The sequence below is a fragment of the Anguilla rostrata genome, chromosome 13 (genome assembly GCF_018555375.3).
Source record: "Anguilla rostrata isolate EN2019 chromosome 13, ASM1855537v3, whole genome shotgun sequence".
Lineage (NCBI taxonomy): Eukaryota > Metazoa > Chordata > Actinopteri > Anguilliformes > Anguillidae > Anguilla > Anguilla rostrata.
In genome coordinates, this window is record NC_057945.1 from 1,346,097 (window position 1) to 1,364,659 (window position 18,563).

The 18,563-nt window shown below is 44.9% G+C and overlaps 1 protein-coding gene across 7 annotated transcripts in view; it reads right to left on the minus strand.

Moving 5' to 3' along the window:
- Positions 1–18,563, minus strand: part of LOC135237641 (glutamate receptor-interacting protein 2-like) — a 185,110-nt gene that overhangs the window by 24,774 nt on the left and 141,773 nt on the right. For all 7 annotated transcript variants that reach the window (XM_064304958.1, XM_064304957.1, XM_064304960.1 and 4 more), the window contains exons 13-17: positions 14,212–14,357; positions 11,762–11,842; positions 8,294–8,357; positions 3,967–4,112; positions 1,717–1,861 (exon numbers count right to left, since the gene is read on the minus strand). In XM_064304958.1, coding sequence (XP_064161028.1) covers positions 1,717–1,861; positions 3,967–4,112; positions 8,294–8,357; positions 11,762–11,842; positions 14,212–14,357 — 582 coding nt within the window. The remainder of the gene's footprint in view (positions 1–1,716; positions 1,862–3,966; positions 4,113–8,293; positions 8,358–11,761; positions 11,843–14,211; positions 14,358–18,563) is intronic.

The following is an 18,563-nucleotide window of genomic DNA, read 5'->3' on the forward strand; positions in this document are numbered from 1 at the left end:
TGAATGTGTGTGTGTCTGTGAATTTGTGTGTGTGTGTGTGTGTGTGTGTGTGTGTGTGTGTGTGTGTGTGTGTGCATGTGTGTGAATTTGTGTGTGCGTGTGTGCGTGCGTGTGTGTGAATGTGTGTGTGCTTGTGTTTGTGTGTGTGTGCATGTGTGTGCGTGTGTGTTTGTGCTTATGAGCATGTGTGTGTGCATGTTTGTGTGTGCGTGTGTGTGTGAGTGTGTGTGTGTGTGCATGTGTGTGAATGTGTGTGTGTGTGCTTGTGTTTGTGTGTGTGAATGTGTGTGTGTGCATATGTGTGTGTGTGTGTGTCTGTGAATTTGTGTGTGTGTGTGTGCGTGTGTGTGAATGTGTGTGCGTGTGTGTGCGTGTGTGTGTGTGTGCTTATGAGCGTGCGTGTGTGTGTGTGCAAGTGTTTGTGTGCCTTTTTTGAAAAAAAAAAAGTTCAATGGCATCATTTTCCAGTACTTTTCCAGAACAGTATCTGTCATGTGATGTTTGCTTGAGGAAATGTTTCTGGCTTAGATCATGATACTGTATGCATATTTTTACTGTAGAACAATGAATGCTTATTGCAGGGTGCAGGACTGCAGACAAACATTCATTAGTTCCTCCTTACAGTGAGCACGTACACACACACACACAAACACGCACACACACACACACACACACACACGATACACGCACACACACACATGCACATACGCGCACACACACACACGCACACACACGATATACACACACACACACACACGCAAACACACACACACACATGCACACGCACACGACATACGCACACACACGCACACACACGATACACACATACACACACACGCGCGCACGATATACGCACACACACACATGCACATACGCGCACACACACACACACACACACGATATACGCACACACACACAAACACACACACACGCACGCACACGATATACGCACACACACACACACACACACACACGCACACGCACACAAACACAGTTAAAACAAAGTCTTTCTCCTTTGTAATTCCAAATTCGCACTTTTCTTCCCACAGATTTCACCGCACAACAGGTGAATGAGGGGAGACAGACCCAGCACGAGGCCTGCTGATATAAAAATGGATGCCTGCGTGTCAGATCACAGATCCCAATGCACACTGACACTTCCCTGAATACAGGAGTTAATGTGTAACCAGTGAAACAGGGGCAGACTTCACAGGAGGCCACCACTCAAGGCCAGTTTCCTCATTGACAGGAAGAGGAACATATTTAATTTTCTGGGCGGGCATAGACCAACGGCCTCACATTCTGTGCCTTTGTCTGAGTCACAAGCCGTTGGAACAGCGATGGTGACTGAGACCAGGCAGCGATAAGGGCTGTCTGTGCTAACACTATCCCTGTTTCTGTCGCTTTGCTAACACAGCAGAACAAAGGCAGGGGTGCAGTCGCTTTAGCTGAATCAGGACCTCGTTTCGAATCCAGACCGAAACAAGCTCAGACACATCGAAACAGGCGGACGGGAACAGACCCACGCAGAATGAGGAACAACCTCATCCTCACCTGGCTATTAACGATAATCTGATTCGGACCGAATGTCGCAACCCGGTCTGAAAACACAGACCTCGCCAAACGCAGGCTACGCTACGCTCGCTTGGTCCATGACTCACAGGGGCCTGTGGAAATGCAATTCTGCAGATTTGCCACTAGAGGCCACCGGCTCACCGTTCAGCCAGGCCTCTCTTGGTGAGGCCGGAGATGATGATGGGGTCGAAGGGCTCCTCGGTGCCGGAGATGGTTATGCCCAGTGGTCCGCCATACCTCTTCAGCTCCACCGTGTAGATTATGGAGCCTGAGGTCTCCTGTTCATCTGGGGCGGGGGGCACATCATACACATTTAAATACCATGAAGTCTTCTGCCTTACCCTCAGAACTATAGGGAAGATCTGCATTTCCTGCCACCAAACCACAGTTTGAAGGGATGATGAGGGTGGCTCCATTACCCTCCATCACCAACGCTTAAATAATTTACAGGAATCTGTGAGGGACGTAAACATTTTTCATGTTTGCCAGTTCACAATTCTGTGTTTTCAGGCTTTATAATAAATAACTGCAGACATAAAACATTTTACCACAGACACTGGTGACGTGAGTAAACACATTGGCCCTGGTGATGGTGCCATTTAGACAGAAATCCTCCTGTCATTAGTGCCTTTTGAATCTGAGAAATACTGAGTAATGGTGATTGATTCATTATTACAATTTTAAGTACATTTAGGAACATTTTCTGAATCCATACCTTTAATTTTCTGAATCTACGAGGAAAAAGGAGAGGCATTATGTCAAGTTTCATTCTTGTTTGGGGTGAGACTCACTTTCTTGAGCATATTTTATTTTTGTGGGACATAGTATTATGTGTGACAAATCAGAAATGCAATATGGAAGACACATCATGTTTGCGGCCTTAAATCAGGGCGACTGAACTCCAGGTCCTGCGGGCCGCAGTGTCTGCAGGTGTTCGCTCCAACCATGGGCTACTCCATCTGATTTCACTAGTGAGCTTACTGTCCGAACCAAGGAGGTAAAATAGTGAAATCTGGTGGTGTAGTACATGGTTGGAGCAAATACCCGCAGACACTTCAGCCCTCAGGAACAAAAGTTCAGTAGCACCATTTTTAATCATGGTTTTTGTCTGGAGTGAACAATTTATTTAGGCTGGTTATAACCATGTAAAATATAATACACAGTATACCAATAGGAATGCAATACAGTGCAAGACTCAAATCCAAGGAGTCTAGGACTTAGGTCGTGGAGGCCTGTAGCATGTGCTGGTGTTGTCCCTGATTGTTTCTACAGTGAAAATTGGAGAATAATTGGAAGGAAAGCACGAAAGCTGAACTGAGCTGTACACAGCGACAGCTATGCGATACTGTTCACAGAGCACATCGGCAAGCAGGTCATGTTTGGAAATCAGGAGAACCTTCTCTTCCTGTTTTTGGACACAGCAGAAGCGCTCGATGCGACAAATACACACAGTGTGAATTCACCACATGTTTAACACCACTGTTGCTCCTGTAGTCACGGCCATCCATAAGAAAATGTGTAGCTATGAAAAAATGATTCTCAGGGTGAATTCAGAGTTTCTTTGGGCTATGACTTCTAGGAAACAGAAAGTGTGCCCTTTCCCCTCGGTCTGCCAGAAAAGGTGTGTGTTTCTCTTTCATTTCTCACACCGCCCAGAACCAGACAGACTCATACTGAGAAGTGGGAACAAGAACATCTGCCATGTTTGGGCCTGCCCCTGAGGCCCGGGCGTATTCGATGGTATCTGGCAAAGCTCATGACTTCTTAAATGAACATTAAGTGAAACGTTATAATAACTCAAGAACACAACGGCTGCTAAACTAAACTGTCAATCAGTGAGTGCAGTTACACTTTCGCTCTAAGAAAGAGCTGTTGTCATGATTTAAGTCCAACCTTAAGAACAGTCTTCATGAATAAGACCCAGGTGGCCCTGCTGCTTAAGTCTCCATGTGTAGGTCTCGACTAGACTTCTGCAAATAATATTGATGATTAGGACCCCCCCCCCCCTTCCCAGCCACCCCCCTCCCCCCATCAAAGGGCCTGAGGCTTTATTTGGGGTTTATATCAATTCGATTTCAATTCAACTTAGGAAATGAATTGCCATTTAATTCATGATTTTAAATACGTGCTCTGATTTTTTAAACTAACTTACTAAACTGAAACACAGAACGAGGTTGTTAATTGACCCAAACCCTAGTTTGACCGCACAGTGACCAGAACAGGATTTTTAACAGACTCAAATCCTGGTTTGACCAAACAGTGACCAGAACAGGGCTGTTAACTGACCGAAACCCTGGTTTGACTGTACAGTGACTGGAATGGGGATTGTTGAGTTGACAGACCCAAAGCCTGGTCTGGTCGCACAGCTGAGTTTGTCGCTGCTCTGCTCACCGGAGTTGTCCTCGTCCTTGCGGATCTTGAGCTTGACCAGGTCTTCGCTCTGCTGCAGGATCTGCACCGCGTCCTCCATGGAGCAGTTCTCCAGCCGGATGTTATCTATGGCCAGCAGCTTATCTCCTGGCTCAAGTGTGCCAGTTCTGAACGGGGGAAGGATGGAGGGAGAGGGAGAGAGAGCGACAGAGTGTAAAAGGGAAAGAGTTACTTTCCATAAGCCATATCTGCATATATATTATATTGTTATATATATTGTTAAAATAATGTAATATATTAACAATATCTGCAGGGTAATGACAGTTAGGATGTGAATACTGTATCTCTTTCCTTGTTAAGGAACTTTTTAACCTCTTTTTACAAAGGAGAATCTAATGGTAACTGGTAAGGAGGCTGTATTAGTAACACGCAACACGCAGTGCTGTTCAGCTCTGTCCTCCGTGGCTGAGACGGTTAAACAGACACAGCTGTGGTGAACACAGACAGGGCCGCAGGACTGACATCCCCCGTGGTGAACACAGACATGACCGCAGTACTGACAGCCAGCCCCCGTGGTGAACACAGACATGACCGCAGGACTGACAGCCGGCCCCCGTGGTGAACACAGACATGACCGCAGTACTGACAGCCAGCCCCCGTGGTGAACACAGACAGGACTGCAGCACTGACAGCCAGCCACCGTGGTGAACACAGACAGGACTGCAGCACTGACAGCCAGCCACCGTGGTGAACACAGACAGGGCCGCAGCACTGACAGCCCCCATGGTGAACACAGACAGGCCACAGCACTGACAGCCCCCGTGGTGAACACAGACAGGACTACAGGACTGACAGCTGGCCCCTTCCATCACACGCGTGTGCGGTGAGCACACGGAAAACAGCGTTCCTGTCACGTGTGCGTAGGACGTGCTTCCTGCTGACGCTCCCTTCAGCACCCGAGCTGGAGTCAGAACTGGAGCCCCCCTGCGTCATTCTGACACCCCTGCGCTGAATTTCTCAGAGGAGTCATGCCCTAGCACATCACGTAACGCCTGCTTAAACATGGAAGCAAGCAATAAGTAATACACAGTGCCCACTACTGTAAGAAATAGTATTCAATGCCAAAGAATTGACAATTCTAACTGACAAGTTCTCTCTTATAGTATGTTTTGAATATAGATAGAGAGAATGTACACACTCAAGTCCCCTGTAGTAAGTGTTAATTCACACATACATTAGGCCAGCATTGTCATGGACTTCATAAGGAAGGAGAGACAGTGAACAGATCCTACAATGTTCTGAGCTGGAAGGACAGGATGATGGAGTGGACACTGTCTCTCCCTGGTGGACACAACCGGGATAATTTTTTACCATAAAAAAATAAAAAAATAAAAAAGGCAGAATGCTTACAGAGTGTTCAATAAAGCATGTTTGTGCTGATATTAATGGGTGGTTATAATCTCCAGGGATCTCTGATAGAGCAGTGCTCATAGTTTATGGAAACAACCTAAGAGATGAAACCTCATGAGTAATCTATTTTTGGAAAATCAGGTCTTTTTAAAACTATACATATTTCTTTGTCTATGATAAAAAACTTCAAGTGACGTTTGCAATCCGTGGAGTGTAAATACGTTTGTAATCCGTGGAGTGTAAATATTATTCTTCTGAAACAGACAGCAGAATGAACCAAAGTCAAACAATATAGTACAAACCTGAAAAGTGCAAAATACATAGAATAATTAGGGTGCACTGAAAATTTAACATTACTTAATAAATTTAATTTTAAAGAAATACCCTCCCCCATTGGGATGACGTCTTTCAGATGAGACTTTAAATTGAGGTCCTGACTCACTGTGGTCATTAAAAGATCCCACGGCACAGTAGGGGGTTCCCCCGTGTCCTGGCTAAATCCCAGATCTAGCTCTCGCAAACTTCCACCAAAATCATCCCCAGATTTAATTGGCTAAAATATGTTCTCTCCCTCTCCACCGTCATTAATGTGTGGTGAGCTTTCTGGCGCAAAATGGCTGCCGTGCATCACCCAGGTAGGTGCTACACATTGGTGGTGGGTGAGGTGAGTTCCCCCTGACTGTAAAGTACTTTGAGCATTCGGAAAGGTGCTATATAAATGCAAGGATATTATTATATATTACACTTGACTGACAATAGTAGCTTAATTTGTTTGGTCTGTCAGGTTTATGCCTGTGTCCTGAAGTACTGCCTGGACCAGACTCACTCTGTTCAAATACCAAGTTCACTTACTCCCCAAATCACATGTGAAGCATACATTTCATAACTTCAACTTTTCATTCTGAAAATCTTTGTTAAAATAAGTAATGGAATATTTTTGATAATGTATACATTTTTCTTATAATTAAAATGATAAGGTATCGATGAGTGTATGATAGTCCAATTACACACTTGCTCACATGCTCCCTGTTTCATGGAAATTTTCATCAAATAAAATAAACATTAAATATGAATGTTCTATGCAAACTGCTGCAGACAAATGTGGTTGTGTAGGAGTTTGTTTTAAGTTCTGCTTTCGTCTTTTGCTCTGGGGTTAAACTAAGATCCTTTTTGTAATAGTACTGGGGTGTTATCACCAGATTCCAAGTCAAATTCCAACTGAAACTGGGCAAAAACAATTACTATGTACGATAACAGCCCCTATTCAAACCACAGCTTTATTGGAATCATTTTCTGCACAATTACATACGGAGCCAGGAGGTGGATCTAACATCTGTCTTTTTTGGCTATATAGCCTGATAAGTACAAGACATTTAAAACCATCATTGTCACCGTGAGTACTGTTCATTAGGCCACTGCTCAAGCAAATACTGAATTAAAAAATGAGACACTTTCTGCTTATGTTTGTAAAATAAATTAAGACAACCCCATTAATTAAGAATGTATTACAATAATTATTCCAAACCTTTCTTGCCTAGTTGGTATACTTTTCAGATGAAATCATAGGTTGTGATTTTTTTTGTCCTTTTTAAAAAATGTACTGCCCGGTTGTGGTCAGACACTGTCTATGGCTCAAGAAATTATCTGAAACTGGAAAGGTGCTCATTCACAGTCCATTACACCACCCCTAGTCAGCAATTCCTCCACCATCATAAAATCCTGCCCAGCACATATAAATTCACCCACCAGAAAACAAAAACAGCTCATAAACTATGCACAATCCAAAATAAGACATGTATATAAGTAAATGTCCACACAAATATTGCTCATCTAATGCATATTATATTGTATATATACAAGTAGGGGACCAACAGCAGTGAAGGATTCTAATGGCTCTGTAATGATGTGGGGTCAGTTTTTGCACTCAAACCATTAGAAGCCAAGGTTGAAGTCCATCATTACTTCTGATGGGTCATTACAGAGAGATCATCGTCACGATCATTGAGCATGTCTTTGCTCCAGAGAGGGGTATCTTTCTAAACAGCGTGAGTAGCCACCCCTGTGGACAGAGGAACAGGACACTGCTGCTACATGTAGGTCATCAGTCCCAAATCCAATCCAGAATGTAAGGGATGTTGTGATGGCAAGTTTTTTACTTTTTGATCAAAGAATTCGGGTCCCTGACAGTCTGTGCCACGAAACACACAAACCAAAACTGGGCTTGTGTGGTGCCTGTTTTCTGTCCGCTACCCCACCTGCACTTCCCTACAGCTGATTCTTGTGATGGATTTCCTAAACAGAAACGGTATGTCTGGGCACAGCCTCTGTGCACCACTTCTCACAGTGAACCTTCTGAAACTTCTAAAAAAGGATCCCTCTCTAAATTCTGACTTTAATCAGGAATGCTGGGAACTGGTGTTTTATGATCACACAGGCTAATAATAATAATAATAATAATAATAATAATAATAATAATAATAATAATAATCTGATGACAGTGCTCAGTTAATAATCTTAGAAACATAATGACCAACTATTGCAAATAAATCTTGAAGCAGTCTTCTGGGAACAATACCCATGAAGAAGAAGCGGAGTTAATTGAAGCTATAATAGCATCAAGATCCTTGGGTGTAATTTCAGTAGAAGATTCTGTAGTTCTGTGCCATTGACCTTACCTGTGTGCCATGCTCCCCTTAATGTCAGAGATGATCAGCGGTTCATCCCTACCTGTGTGCCCTGCTCCCCTTCTTAATATCAGAGATGATCAGCAGTTCATCCCTACCTGTGTGCCATGCTCCCCTTAATGTCAGAGATGATCAGTGGTTCATCCCTACCTGTGTGCCCTGCTCCCCTTAATGTCAGAGATGATCAGCGGTTCCTCCGTACCTGTGTGTCCTGCTCCCCTTAATGTCAGAGATGATCAGTGGTTCATCCCTACCTGTGTGCCATGCTCCCCTTCTTGATGTCAGAGATGATCAGCGGTTCATCTGGCTTCTTGCTTGCTTTCGGGGGCAGAAGAGAGACAAAATTACACACACATAAACACACATACAAAAGCCAAGAAATACAGACATGAACACCTATAAACACTGTATTTGCAATATGTATACTACATATGTAGCTTGCGTGTTATAAAAAAATTATACATCCTTAATCAACTAATCTCTCTGTGATTCAATGAGAAAGATGTTATGAGTCAAAAGGCAGACAGTATCCATTTTTAAAACATGGAGGAGGTTTATTTCTGTAACTCTCTTTGAAGTCTGTAACACTTTTAATTAATTAAAACTGCGAGAGCAGTCAACTGCTCCCAGCTTCATGAAAGAAAGAGAGAGAGAGAAAAGCAGCGGACCAGGAGAGGAAGTATGGCCTCTAATAAAAAAGAGGTTAACTGATACGAGGCATTTCCAGGTGAGCTGGGAGAGACAACGAGCGGCCCATCCCTCAGCTCTCCAGAGAAAATGACCCCTGACTGCAGATAGCCTGGGAAAAAGTATTTTTCCACAAACGCTGCTTCAGGAATCGCACATCCCAGGATACCTCATGGATCTGCCCAGGGCTATCGTCCCTGTTCCCAGATGAAAAATTCCCACACATGACTTCGAGCAGAGCTGGGTGGTCTATCCTGGATGAGCCCCACAGCCAGACAGCACCAGCGGGAGAAAACACTGAACACAACAGCCAAAATTATGCCAAAAGGGAACTGGGAAAAGCTGACCATAACGACCATACTGTAGAACCAAGAGCAGCAAAAAGCACCACCATGTCAAACATTACTGTCTTATTTAACATATGGGACAGCCTAGTGTATGTGGATTACACAGTACAATTACTGTCCTACAGAATTTAAAAGTATCACAGCTTGCTCTCATGCAAATAATATAGAAAAACTGGAAAAGCATCTAAATAAATGGCAGGATTTTGTGCCTCGCCATTCAAAATATGCTAAGTAACATTCAACCAACTATCTGTTAAACTATTAGCAGACAGAAAAAAACAGAAAACTGAATTACATTAAAAGAAAATGGGTTAGAGAAATTAAAATGCATCTTTACTTCAAAGCAATACGGTCATAATGTGCATAATTAGTCCTCTTTCCAAAACAAACTTGTCATGGTTCTGTGGTTTGTCTTTTTGGGCCGCCAGATGGCGGCACTTAAGTTTTTAGTTCTCTTCCTTTACCCTGTTTAATTGTATTATTGTTTTCAATTATTCAATTATTGTTTTTTTTTGGTTGTCTTGTTTTCCCTTCCCTCTCTGTGGCCTGATTGTGCATTGTGCCCTCCTGTGTCTGGTTAGTGTCTTGTCTATTTAAGTTCTTTTCTTCCCTGACTCAGGTGCTGGATCCTTGTGTGTTTCTGGTTGTGTTTTCGCGTGTGTGTTTCCGTTTTTCCTGCCTCTGTATTTCCACCCGTGAGTTCCTGCCCTGCCCGAGTACTGTTTTGCTGTTTTCTTTTTGAAGAACTTTTGAGTTTTTTGGATTTGCCCTGCATTTGTTCCTGAGTTTTTGTTATTAAAATCTTCATTTCATTTACCGTTTGGAGTTTTGAGTTTTTTCCCCCACTCTGCTTTTGGGTCCTAAACCCCCGTTCGCGTGACACAATTTTATGCCACCAATTCAAGCAATGAAAGAAGCAAAGTAAATAAAAAAGACTGAATAGAATTCACCTCTACATGAGAGGGAAATGAGCCATCTCCTGCAGAGATTGTCACATAACATGCATGTGATATGATTCTGATTGATTCTGTAACCCCAGCAGATCCCTGTGGCTCTCCAGGACCAGGGCTGGGGACCCCAGCAGACCCTGTGGCTCTCCAGGACCAGGGGTCCAGGACCAGGGCTGGGGACCCCAGCAGACCCTGTGGCTCTCCAGGACCAGGGCTGGGGACCCCAGCAGACCCTGTGGCTCTCCAGGACCAGGGCTGGGGACCCCAGCAGACCCTGTGGCTCTCCAGAACCAGGGCTGGGGACCCCAGCAGACCCTGTGGCTCTCCAGGACCAGGGCTGGGGACCCCAGCAGACCCTGTGGCTCTCCAGAACCAGGGCTGGGGACCCCAGCAGACCTTGTGGCTCTCCAGGACCAGGGCTGGGGACCCCAGCAGACCCTGTGGCTCTCCAGAACCAGGGCTGGGGATCCCAGCAGACCTTGTGGCTCTCCAGGACCAGGGCTGGGGACCCCAGCAGATCCTGTGGCTCTCCAGGACCAGGGGTCCAGGACCAGGGCTGGGGACCCCAGCAGACCCTGTGGCTCTCGAGGACCAGGGCTGGGGACCCCAGCAGATCCTGCGTCTCTCCAGAACCAGGGCTGGGGACCCCAGCACGTTGAACTTTCACGTTGAACTGCATAGTTCTCTTCAGTGGCCGTGTATTTCTTACATAAAGACTGCAAACCCCAAAGAACACATTCAACCATGACCTCTGTGTTTGTAATTGTAAAGTTGATTGTTCTGTCATAACTGCAACTACAGAGTCAAAGCTTTCACACATCCAAATTCGCACAACTGTGACACAGACTACTTAATTTTCCCCTTGACTTATCACTGTTCTCCTTGATCAGATCAGATCATAAAGACATCAGTGTTAAAAAAAAACAAAAACACAGAAGGGGAAGTGAGTCTAATATAGTCTAGTCTATACACTACACTGCAAAAAATAACTCTCTTATCAGGTGTTTTAGTTTTAAAATCTTTTTTTCTTTCTTTTTTCTCTCAAGTAGAAAATATTAGCTTGCTTTCAGTTACTTTTTTCTTGACAAGTGAAGATGGCAAATCTTGAAATAAGCCAAACTGTCTCACCTCGTTGGCAATCGTTTTATCCTACTTAGCAAACAATAACTGAAATAAGATTAAGCCTAAATATAAGACTAATATACCTAAGATATTATTATTTTTTGTTTTTTGCAGAGTGTGGTATCAAGGATAGAAATAGCAGCTGGGAGAGTCCAGCAGAGAGAAAGACGCAGAGCGAATATTTCTCCGTGCATTACGGCAGGCGTTCATTATGTCACGCTGGAAAAGAAGAAAACGCAGAAAAACAAAAAGGAGCTGGGAGCAGAAGCTCGGGGTGTGATGAACACATCGTCTGCAGCGCTAATAACAAGCTCAGACGTCTCAGCCAAAAAAAGCAGGAAAACACAGAAAAATATGCCAGGAGCACGTGTGAGAATAGAACCAAAATAATGAGAATATATTGTGGAAAAGATTATGGGGAAAGATCTAGTTTAATGAGAAGTATCCTACCAACAGCCCTGCATGCAACAAAATATATTTTTCAATGTATGGAGGTGCCAGTATATTGCCATAGTTCATTTGTGATTTTGTGTGACTTTGAACCTTGGCAGACCCTTGGTGGGTCGGGGGATGGGGGGGTGGGGGGGCACAGATTTGCATTCGCCGAGAGGCTCACCACTAATGGTGATGCCCAGCTCCACTCCTTTCTTCTTGGGAAGCTTCACATGGAACGTTCCACTGCTGGGAACCACCGACTCTACGGGGGGGAGGGGGGAGGGGGGAGGGCGGTGGGGAACACACACACTGTTCAGAGCTTTGTATGGCCAGAGGGCCTATCTCTAATAAAAACATATGGGGAATCTTTTGCAGTTTTTGCAGACCTATAAGTGTTTGTTAGTGGCATGAAAACATCCGTTTGTATGAATTACATGCTTACATTTTAAGGACCTTTTTTTATAAATAGGATTTTGTGATCTTTATCAACAACCAGCAGTAACCGTGCAGTGTATTAGAGGTCACAGGTTCAATTCCCTTGTGGGAGACTGCTGTTGTACCCTTGAGCAAGGTACTTAACCTGCATGCTTCAGTATATATCCAGCCTTATAAATGGATGCAATGTAAATGCTGTGTAAAAAGTTGTGTAAGTCGGTCTGGATAAGAGCGTCAGCTAAATATATGTAATGTAATGTAAGCTGGACCTTATTTAAACATAGCTCAATGCCAATATGTTGCATTGTCAATGTAGATGGCATCATTTTTAATGAAAAAATTGCTTTCTTTGATTTAATGCTTGCATTTTTGCAACAGTAATAATGAGCTTAAAAAGGCACAATTGTGTATGCTACTTCATTCTGTTGACAGTCCATAACTCCAAGGTTCTGATGTAGTATCATAACAAACAAGCCATTCAACCCATCAAGGCTTAATATCTAGAGTTTAGAGAATATTCAGCACTCCAAAGGTCTCCGCTCTACAACATGACTTGGCAAACCATTCTACTACGTGATAACTCTCAACGTAAATACTTCCTGGTAGCAGTGTGAAATTTCTTTACTTTCTGATTTTTGATAGTTAACTAATACACAAATGAATAACAATCGTAGTATGCAGAAAGAAAACACAGAAATGGGTCATATCCTTTTATAATCCTGTACTTCAGATACACCACATTACATATATACTTTTCATAAACAACTACCATAACCATAAATCACACTCCGTATCTATGACACTCTTCAGAAATGTCCCACATAAATGAAATGAGACCATGTGATGGTCAAGGGCTGGTACCGCAAAAGCATATTAAATAAATATCTAATTATATCTCTAAATAAATATCTCTGAGCTGAGGAATGTTCTTCTACCAGCGCTCTCAGGGTAACCCTAACCCTAACCCTTATCAGTCAAATTTGGGGCTTCAGAAACCATGACTTTCCAAATTTCACTGACTTCCTGTACTATGACCAACTCATAATATACACTACATGGCCAAAAGTATATGGACACCTGACATCCAACGTCTCATGCAAAATTATGGGTATTAATATGGAGTTGGTCCACCCCTTGGTCCTATAACAGCCTCCACTCTTCTGGGAAGACTTTATACAAGACGTTGGAGCATTGCTGCAGGGATTTGATTCGATTCAGCCAGAAGAGCACTAGTGAGGTCGGGCACTGATTGATCAATTAGGCCTGGCTTTCCAATTGATCCCCAAAGTGTTGGATAGGGTTGAGGACAGGGCTCTGTGCAGGCCTGTCAAGTTCGATCTCACCGATCTCAACAAAATCATTTCTATATGGACCTAAACCCATTTCCATGGCATGTGGCTGCCACCCATACCCATAGTATCCTGTAGTCACCAGTTTTCTTCCAGCATGGCTAAAACACAAAACATCTGCAGGATATTGTGTTCCACTGCATGCTTACACTGAGGGAGAGCTGGAGAACCAGAAATCACATAAGAGCCTTCGATAAAAGCCTGATACTGTGAGTACATTAAAAGTAGCTGAGTGATACAGCGATAAATACACTGCCCTTTCACAGTATATTAAAGCTTTGCTGCAGTATATTAAAGTTCAGTGAGTAGCACTGTTGCTTCACAGCAAGAAGGTCCTTGGTTTGAATATCGGCTGGGACCTTTCTGTCTGGAGTTAGCATGTTCTCCCCATGTCTGCGTGGGTTTCTTCTCGCAATCCGAAGACATGCAGGTTAGATGAACTGCAGTGTCTGAATTGCCCCTAGGTATGAATGTGTGAGTGAACAGTGTGTGTATGCGCCTTGCGCTGGACTGGCGACCTGTCCGGGGAGTATTACTGCCTCTTGCCCAATACATGCTGGGATATGCTCCAGCACCCCCTGTGACTCTGACCAGGAATAAGCAGGTTAGATAGTGGACGGAAATAACTTGCAATGGGACTGCAGGTTTATTTTAGCTGTTTGGGCTCGGACGGTGTTGCCAAGCTTATTTCAAAATAACTTACTTTTTCATTTTTTTTCTACTTCATTTTCAATTTCCCGAAATGTCTACACAGTCACAAACAATTCATCATCACAATCAGGTTTTGTCAGCCTAAGAAAATCAGATATACACAAGGTGTGGAAGAAAAGAGGAGGAAATCTCAAACCTGCCACATCAAATTCAATCTCCAGAGTGACTTTATTGGTCAGAGCGGCGTCTCGGAGCAGCTGATTGGCCTCCTCCAGTGTTCCGTCCTCTGTGGGAATGCTGTTGATTGACAGGAGCCTGTCTCCCACCTGGAGCAATCCGCACCTGTGGGACACAACAAGAACACATGAGACCGATGCGTTCCCAAATCCACATCAAAGATTAGGTTCATCATCTCAGACTTCAAACCGTGACAACATGAGGAATTTTTATCCGCAGATCTCTGGCTGATTTAAATGTGGCTGACAGTCACCCTTTGTTTTCTTGGTTGGATTTTCTGCCAGCAACCATTTTCTGGCCAACAGTACAACGAGCTGCCACAGTGGTCCTCCAGCAGACTGGCAGGGCAAAGCAGCTTTGAGGAGCACCTGCTGTTAGAGAGTGTGAAACAGCGTCTGAGTGGCCCTGCCCCTGGGCTTACTGCTGTAGTGTTAGCAGTGCTATGGTGCTGTTCCTAAAGGTGCTGGCTTGCTTGACATTTAAAAGTCATGACTGAGATCAAAAATATTCCTACTTTTTTATTTTATTATATTTTTTATATATTTTTAATGTAATGGCTCATTTATTTTGTGTAATTGTGTTATTTCTATTTTCATTTTCATCCCCAAAGTTGACTCACACATATACTTAAGTGAGACTTGCATTTCCCAAAAAAAACGTCAAAACAAGACTGGAGCTCAAACCTGCTCTGACAGGTGGACCGGTGAGCTGAGTGACAGGGTGAGGGTTAGGGTTAAAATGAGTGACAGGGTGAGGGTTAGGGTTAAAATGAGTGACAGGGTGAGGGTTAGGGTTAAAATGAGTGACAGGGTGAGGGTTAGGGTTAAAATGAGTGACAGGGTGAGGGTTAGGGTTAAAATGAGTGACAGCGGTAACACCAGAGTCTCTTTGTCTCTCATACAGGTGCTCTGCTGTACAGGCACTCTGCTGTCCAGGCGCTCTGGTGTACAGGCACTCTGGTGTACAGGCACTCTGGTGTACAGGCACTCTGCTGTACAGGCGCTCTGGTGTACAGGCGCTCTGGTGTACAGGTGCTCTGCTGCACAGGCGCTCTGGTGTACAGGCGCTCTGCTGTACAGGTGCTCTGCTGCACAGGCGCTCTGCTGCACAGGCGCTCTGCTGCACAGGCGCTCTGCTGTACAGGCGCTCTGGTGTACAGGTGCTCTGGTGTACAGGCGCTCTGGTGTACAGGTGCTCTGCTATATGCACCAGAGCAATGGGGACACACTGAACTGCCACCTACTGTACTAAGATAGGACCCAGTCACAGCCTCTGAGCACCAATCAAACACTTTGCTTTCTAAATGAGACAAATAAATGATCACATAGAGAAAGCCTGAACAACCAGAAATTATTTTGAATGCAGCTAACATTGTCGAGTGCAGCATTGCTGATGCAGTTCAAAAATATTTTTAGCAGATAGTTGTAGCCCAGACACACATATTCAAATATCTGCGACACAAGGTGAGCATTGCTGCCAACCGTCATCACCTCTTTCCAGTGGTAAGCACACGGTCTGAGATGCTCGGGGGGTGGGGTTATTGGCAGAGAGGCTTGGAGGCCAGACGGGGTTCGAGGGGGCGTGGGTGCGGAGCAGTGCCGTGATGAATACTCAGATCCCTGGCCGCCCTCGAGCCGAGCTCCGAACTCTGCAGCTGACTGACTGCTAATCACGAGCTTCTTGCACACGGTATAAATCTATGGTTGCTTTCACCGGAACTACACTTTTTTATTGTGTCCAACGTAAATAGCATGATGCTAAATTAGCGACATTAAGCAAATTATTTGATAAACTTCCTAGAGAAACTTTTTCTTTGAGGTTCATGTCTTATAAGCCACGAGAGGGAGGTCAAAGGAACAAATGTGTATTTCTCAAAAAGCGGATTTCTCAAGAAATGGTTATGCACTATGGCTGCCAGGTTTAGAGTTTCTCAAAATGACACAACCTGCACAGCTGGAGGCGTAATCGCGAACGAGGTCAGCAGCTGTTCACATCAGTTACTCTGACTGGATTATACTGCCCAGTCGGTACCACAAACCAAACCTGTCCAAATAATTTGAAAAGTGGACATTCCAGCCAAAAACCGGACGTCTGGCACCCCCATTATGCACCGAACATTGTAATCTAATGGGAAAATAAAGTGTGGCACAATCTAAAGGCGGCAGGTTTTTAAAAACAGCACTTGCCAGGCCTGCGGTGTGCTCAAGGTTAAATCCCGACCTTGAATCTCACTGGGTGTATGTAAATCCTCCAGTGTGAACCATGCAGTCCTGGCCCAGATACCCAAGTAATATAAACTTCTAATCCAGCTTGATAAGACTGCCAACAGGACTTCCTATGAAGTACAAAGAGCCTGCCGTTTTAAGTTTGAGGAGCCCGATAGCCAAGCCCCTCATCAATTAAACATATCAAACACTTGTCTGCATTCCAGCTACTGGTGATGTATAATAAATGAGTAGGAAAGGCCAGATGAAGCAAGAGGACCCTGCGGTGTGTGTGTGTGTGTGTGTGTGTGTGTGTGTAATCACACCATCCATGTCGTCAGTGATGGCGGGACATTCTGTCCGGGCTCTGACAGCAAAGTGGCCCGGCCCACGATGAGAGAAAACTGTACAGGGCCGGATTTAGACAGAATGACCAACAACGTTTAGGCCAGGAAACTCAAACACCGGCCCAGGGGGGCCGCAGCGTCTGCTGGGTTTTTGTGCGTAACAGCTGTAATTGTCAAATTTAATTCTTTAATTGGCTGAAGAGTCAACACAACATGTTTACCAAACCCAGACTGAAAGAACCATAAATCCTGCAGATACTGTGGCTGCTGCAGCCAGGGCTGGATAAAACCAGTAATGGACCCCTGGGCAAAACACTTCAGAGCCCCCCAAGTGGTAAATTATGCAAACTAATATGCGTGTAAAACTATTGGCCCATAGAGCCTATTGGTCTGAGGCTCTTGGGTGGTAAGACTGGAGTCAGACGCCTCTAACCTTAAGCACCGCATCATGGTGGGAACAAACAGGATGACGGAGGCTCCATTCGAATGACACGTCCCTCTCAGTCCCCAAGGGAACAATGATACCTGGCAACGCCGGCACAGTTTGGGGGTGTGACTGCTGTTTAATACTGACACAGGCGTTATTCTCTCCAAGTTGGTGCACACACGGTCAGTTCTGCTGATTGCAATATTTGGAAGTTTATCGCTACAAGTGTTCACACAAAATGTAGAAACAAATCTTTTGTGTATTCTTAATCTTGTTTGAGCCGTAAATCCTTAACTTATGTCATGCAGTCAAATTTATCAATCAGTCACTAAACTGAAATCATTGCAGCTCAGTTGCTGTTATTAAAATGAAGGAGTGCACTCATTAGAAAGCAAAACAGCCCCCTAGTCCTCCCCCAGTCTGTGATCACAATCTCTCCCAGTCACCCCCAGTCTGTGATTATAATCTCTCCCAGTCCCCCAGTCTGTGATCACAATCTCTCCCAGCCCCCAGTCTGTGACACAATCTCCCCCAGTCAGTCGATACATCTCACATCTGCATCCCCAGTCCCCATCTGTGATCACAATCTCCCCCAGTCATGTGATCACAATCTCCACAGCACAATCTCCCCATCCCAGTCTGTGATCACAATCTCCACCCAGTCACACATCTCCCCAGTCTGTGACACAATCTCCAGTCCCCCAGTCTGTGATCACAATCTCCCCAGCCCCGTCTTGTCCATCCCCCAGTCTGTGAGCACAATCTCCTCCAGTCCCCCCAGTCTGTGATCACAATCTCCCCCCCCCCCAGTCTGTGATCACAATCTCCCCAGTCTGTGAGCACAATCTCCCCAGTCCCCCCAGTCTGTGATCACAATCTCCCCAGTCCCCCAGTCTGTGATCACAATCTCCCCCAGTCCTCCCAGTCTGTGATCACAATCTCCCCAGTCCCCCAGTCTGTGATCACAATCTCACCAGTCTCCCCAGTCTGTGATCACAATCTCCCCCAGTCCCCCCTAGTCTGTGATCACAATCTCCCCCAGTCCTCCCCAGTCTGTGATCACAATCTCCCCCAGTCCCCCAGTCTGTGATCACAATCTCTCCCAGTCCCCCAGTCTGTGATCACAATCTCCCCAGTCTGTGAGCCATCTATGAGCATATCTCCCCCAGTCCCCCCAGTCTGTGACAATCCCCCCAGTCCCAGTCATGAACCATCTCCCCCAGTCCCCCCCAGTCTGTGATCACAATCTACCTCAGGTTTAAACCCCTAGACCACAGAACTGCAAATCGCAGAATTGACCTTCAAAAAAGGAATCTCTGTTTTGCACAGAATT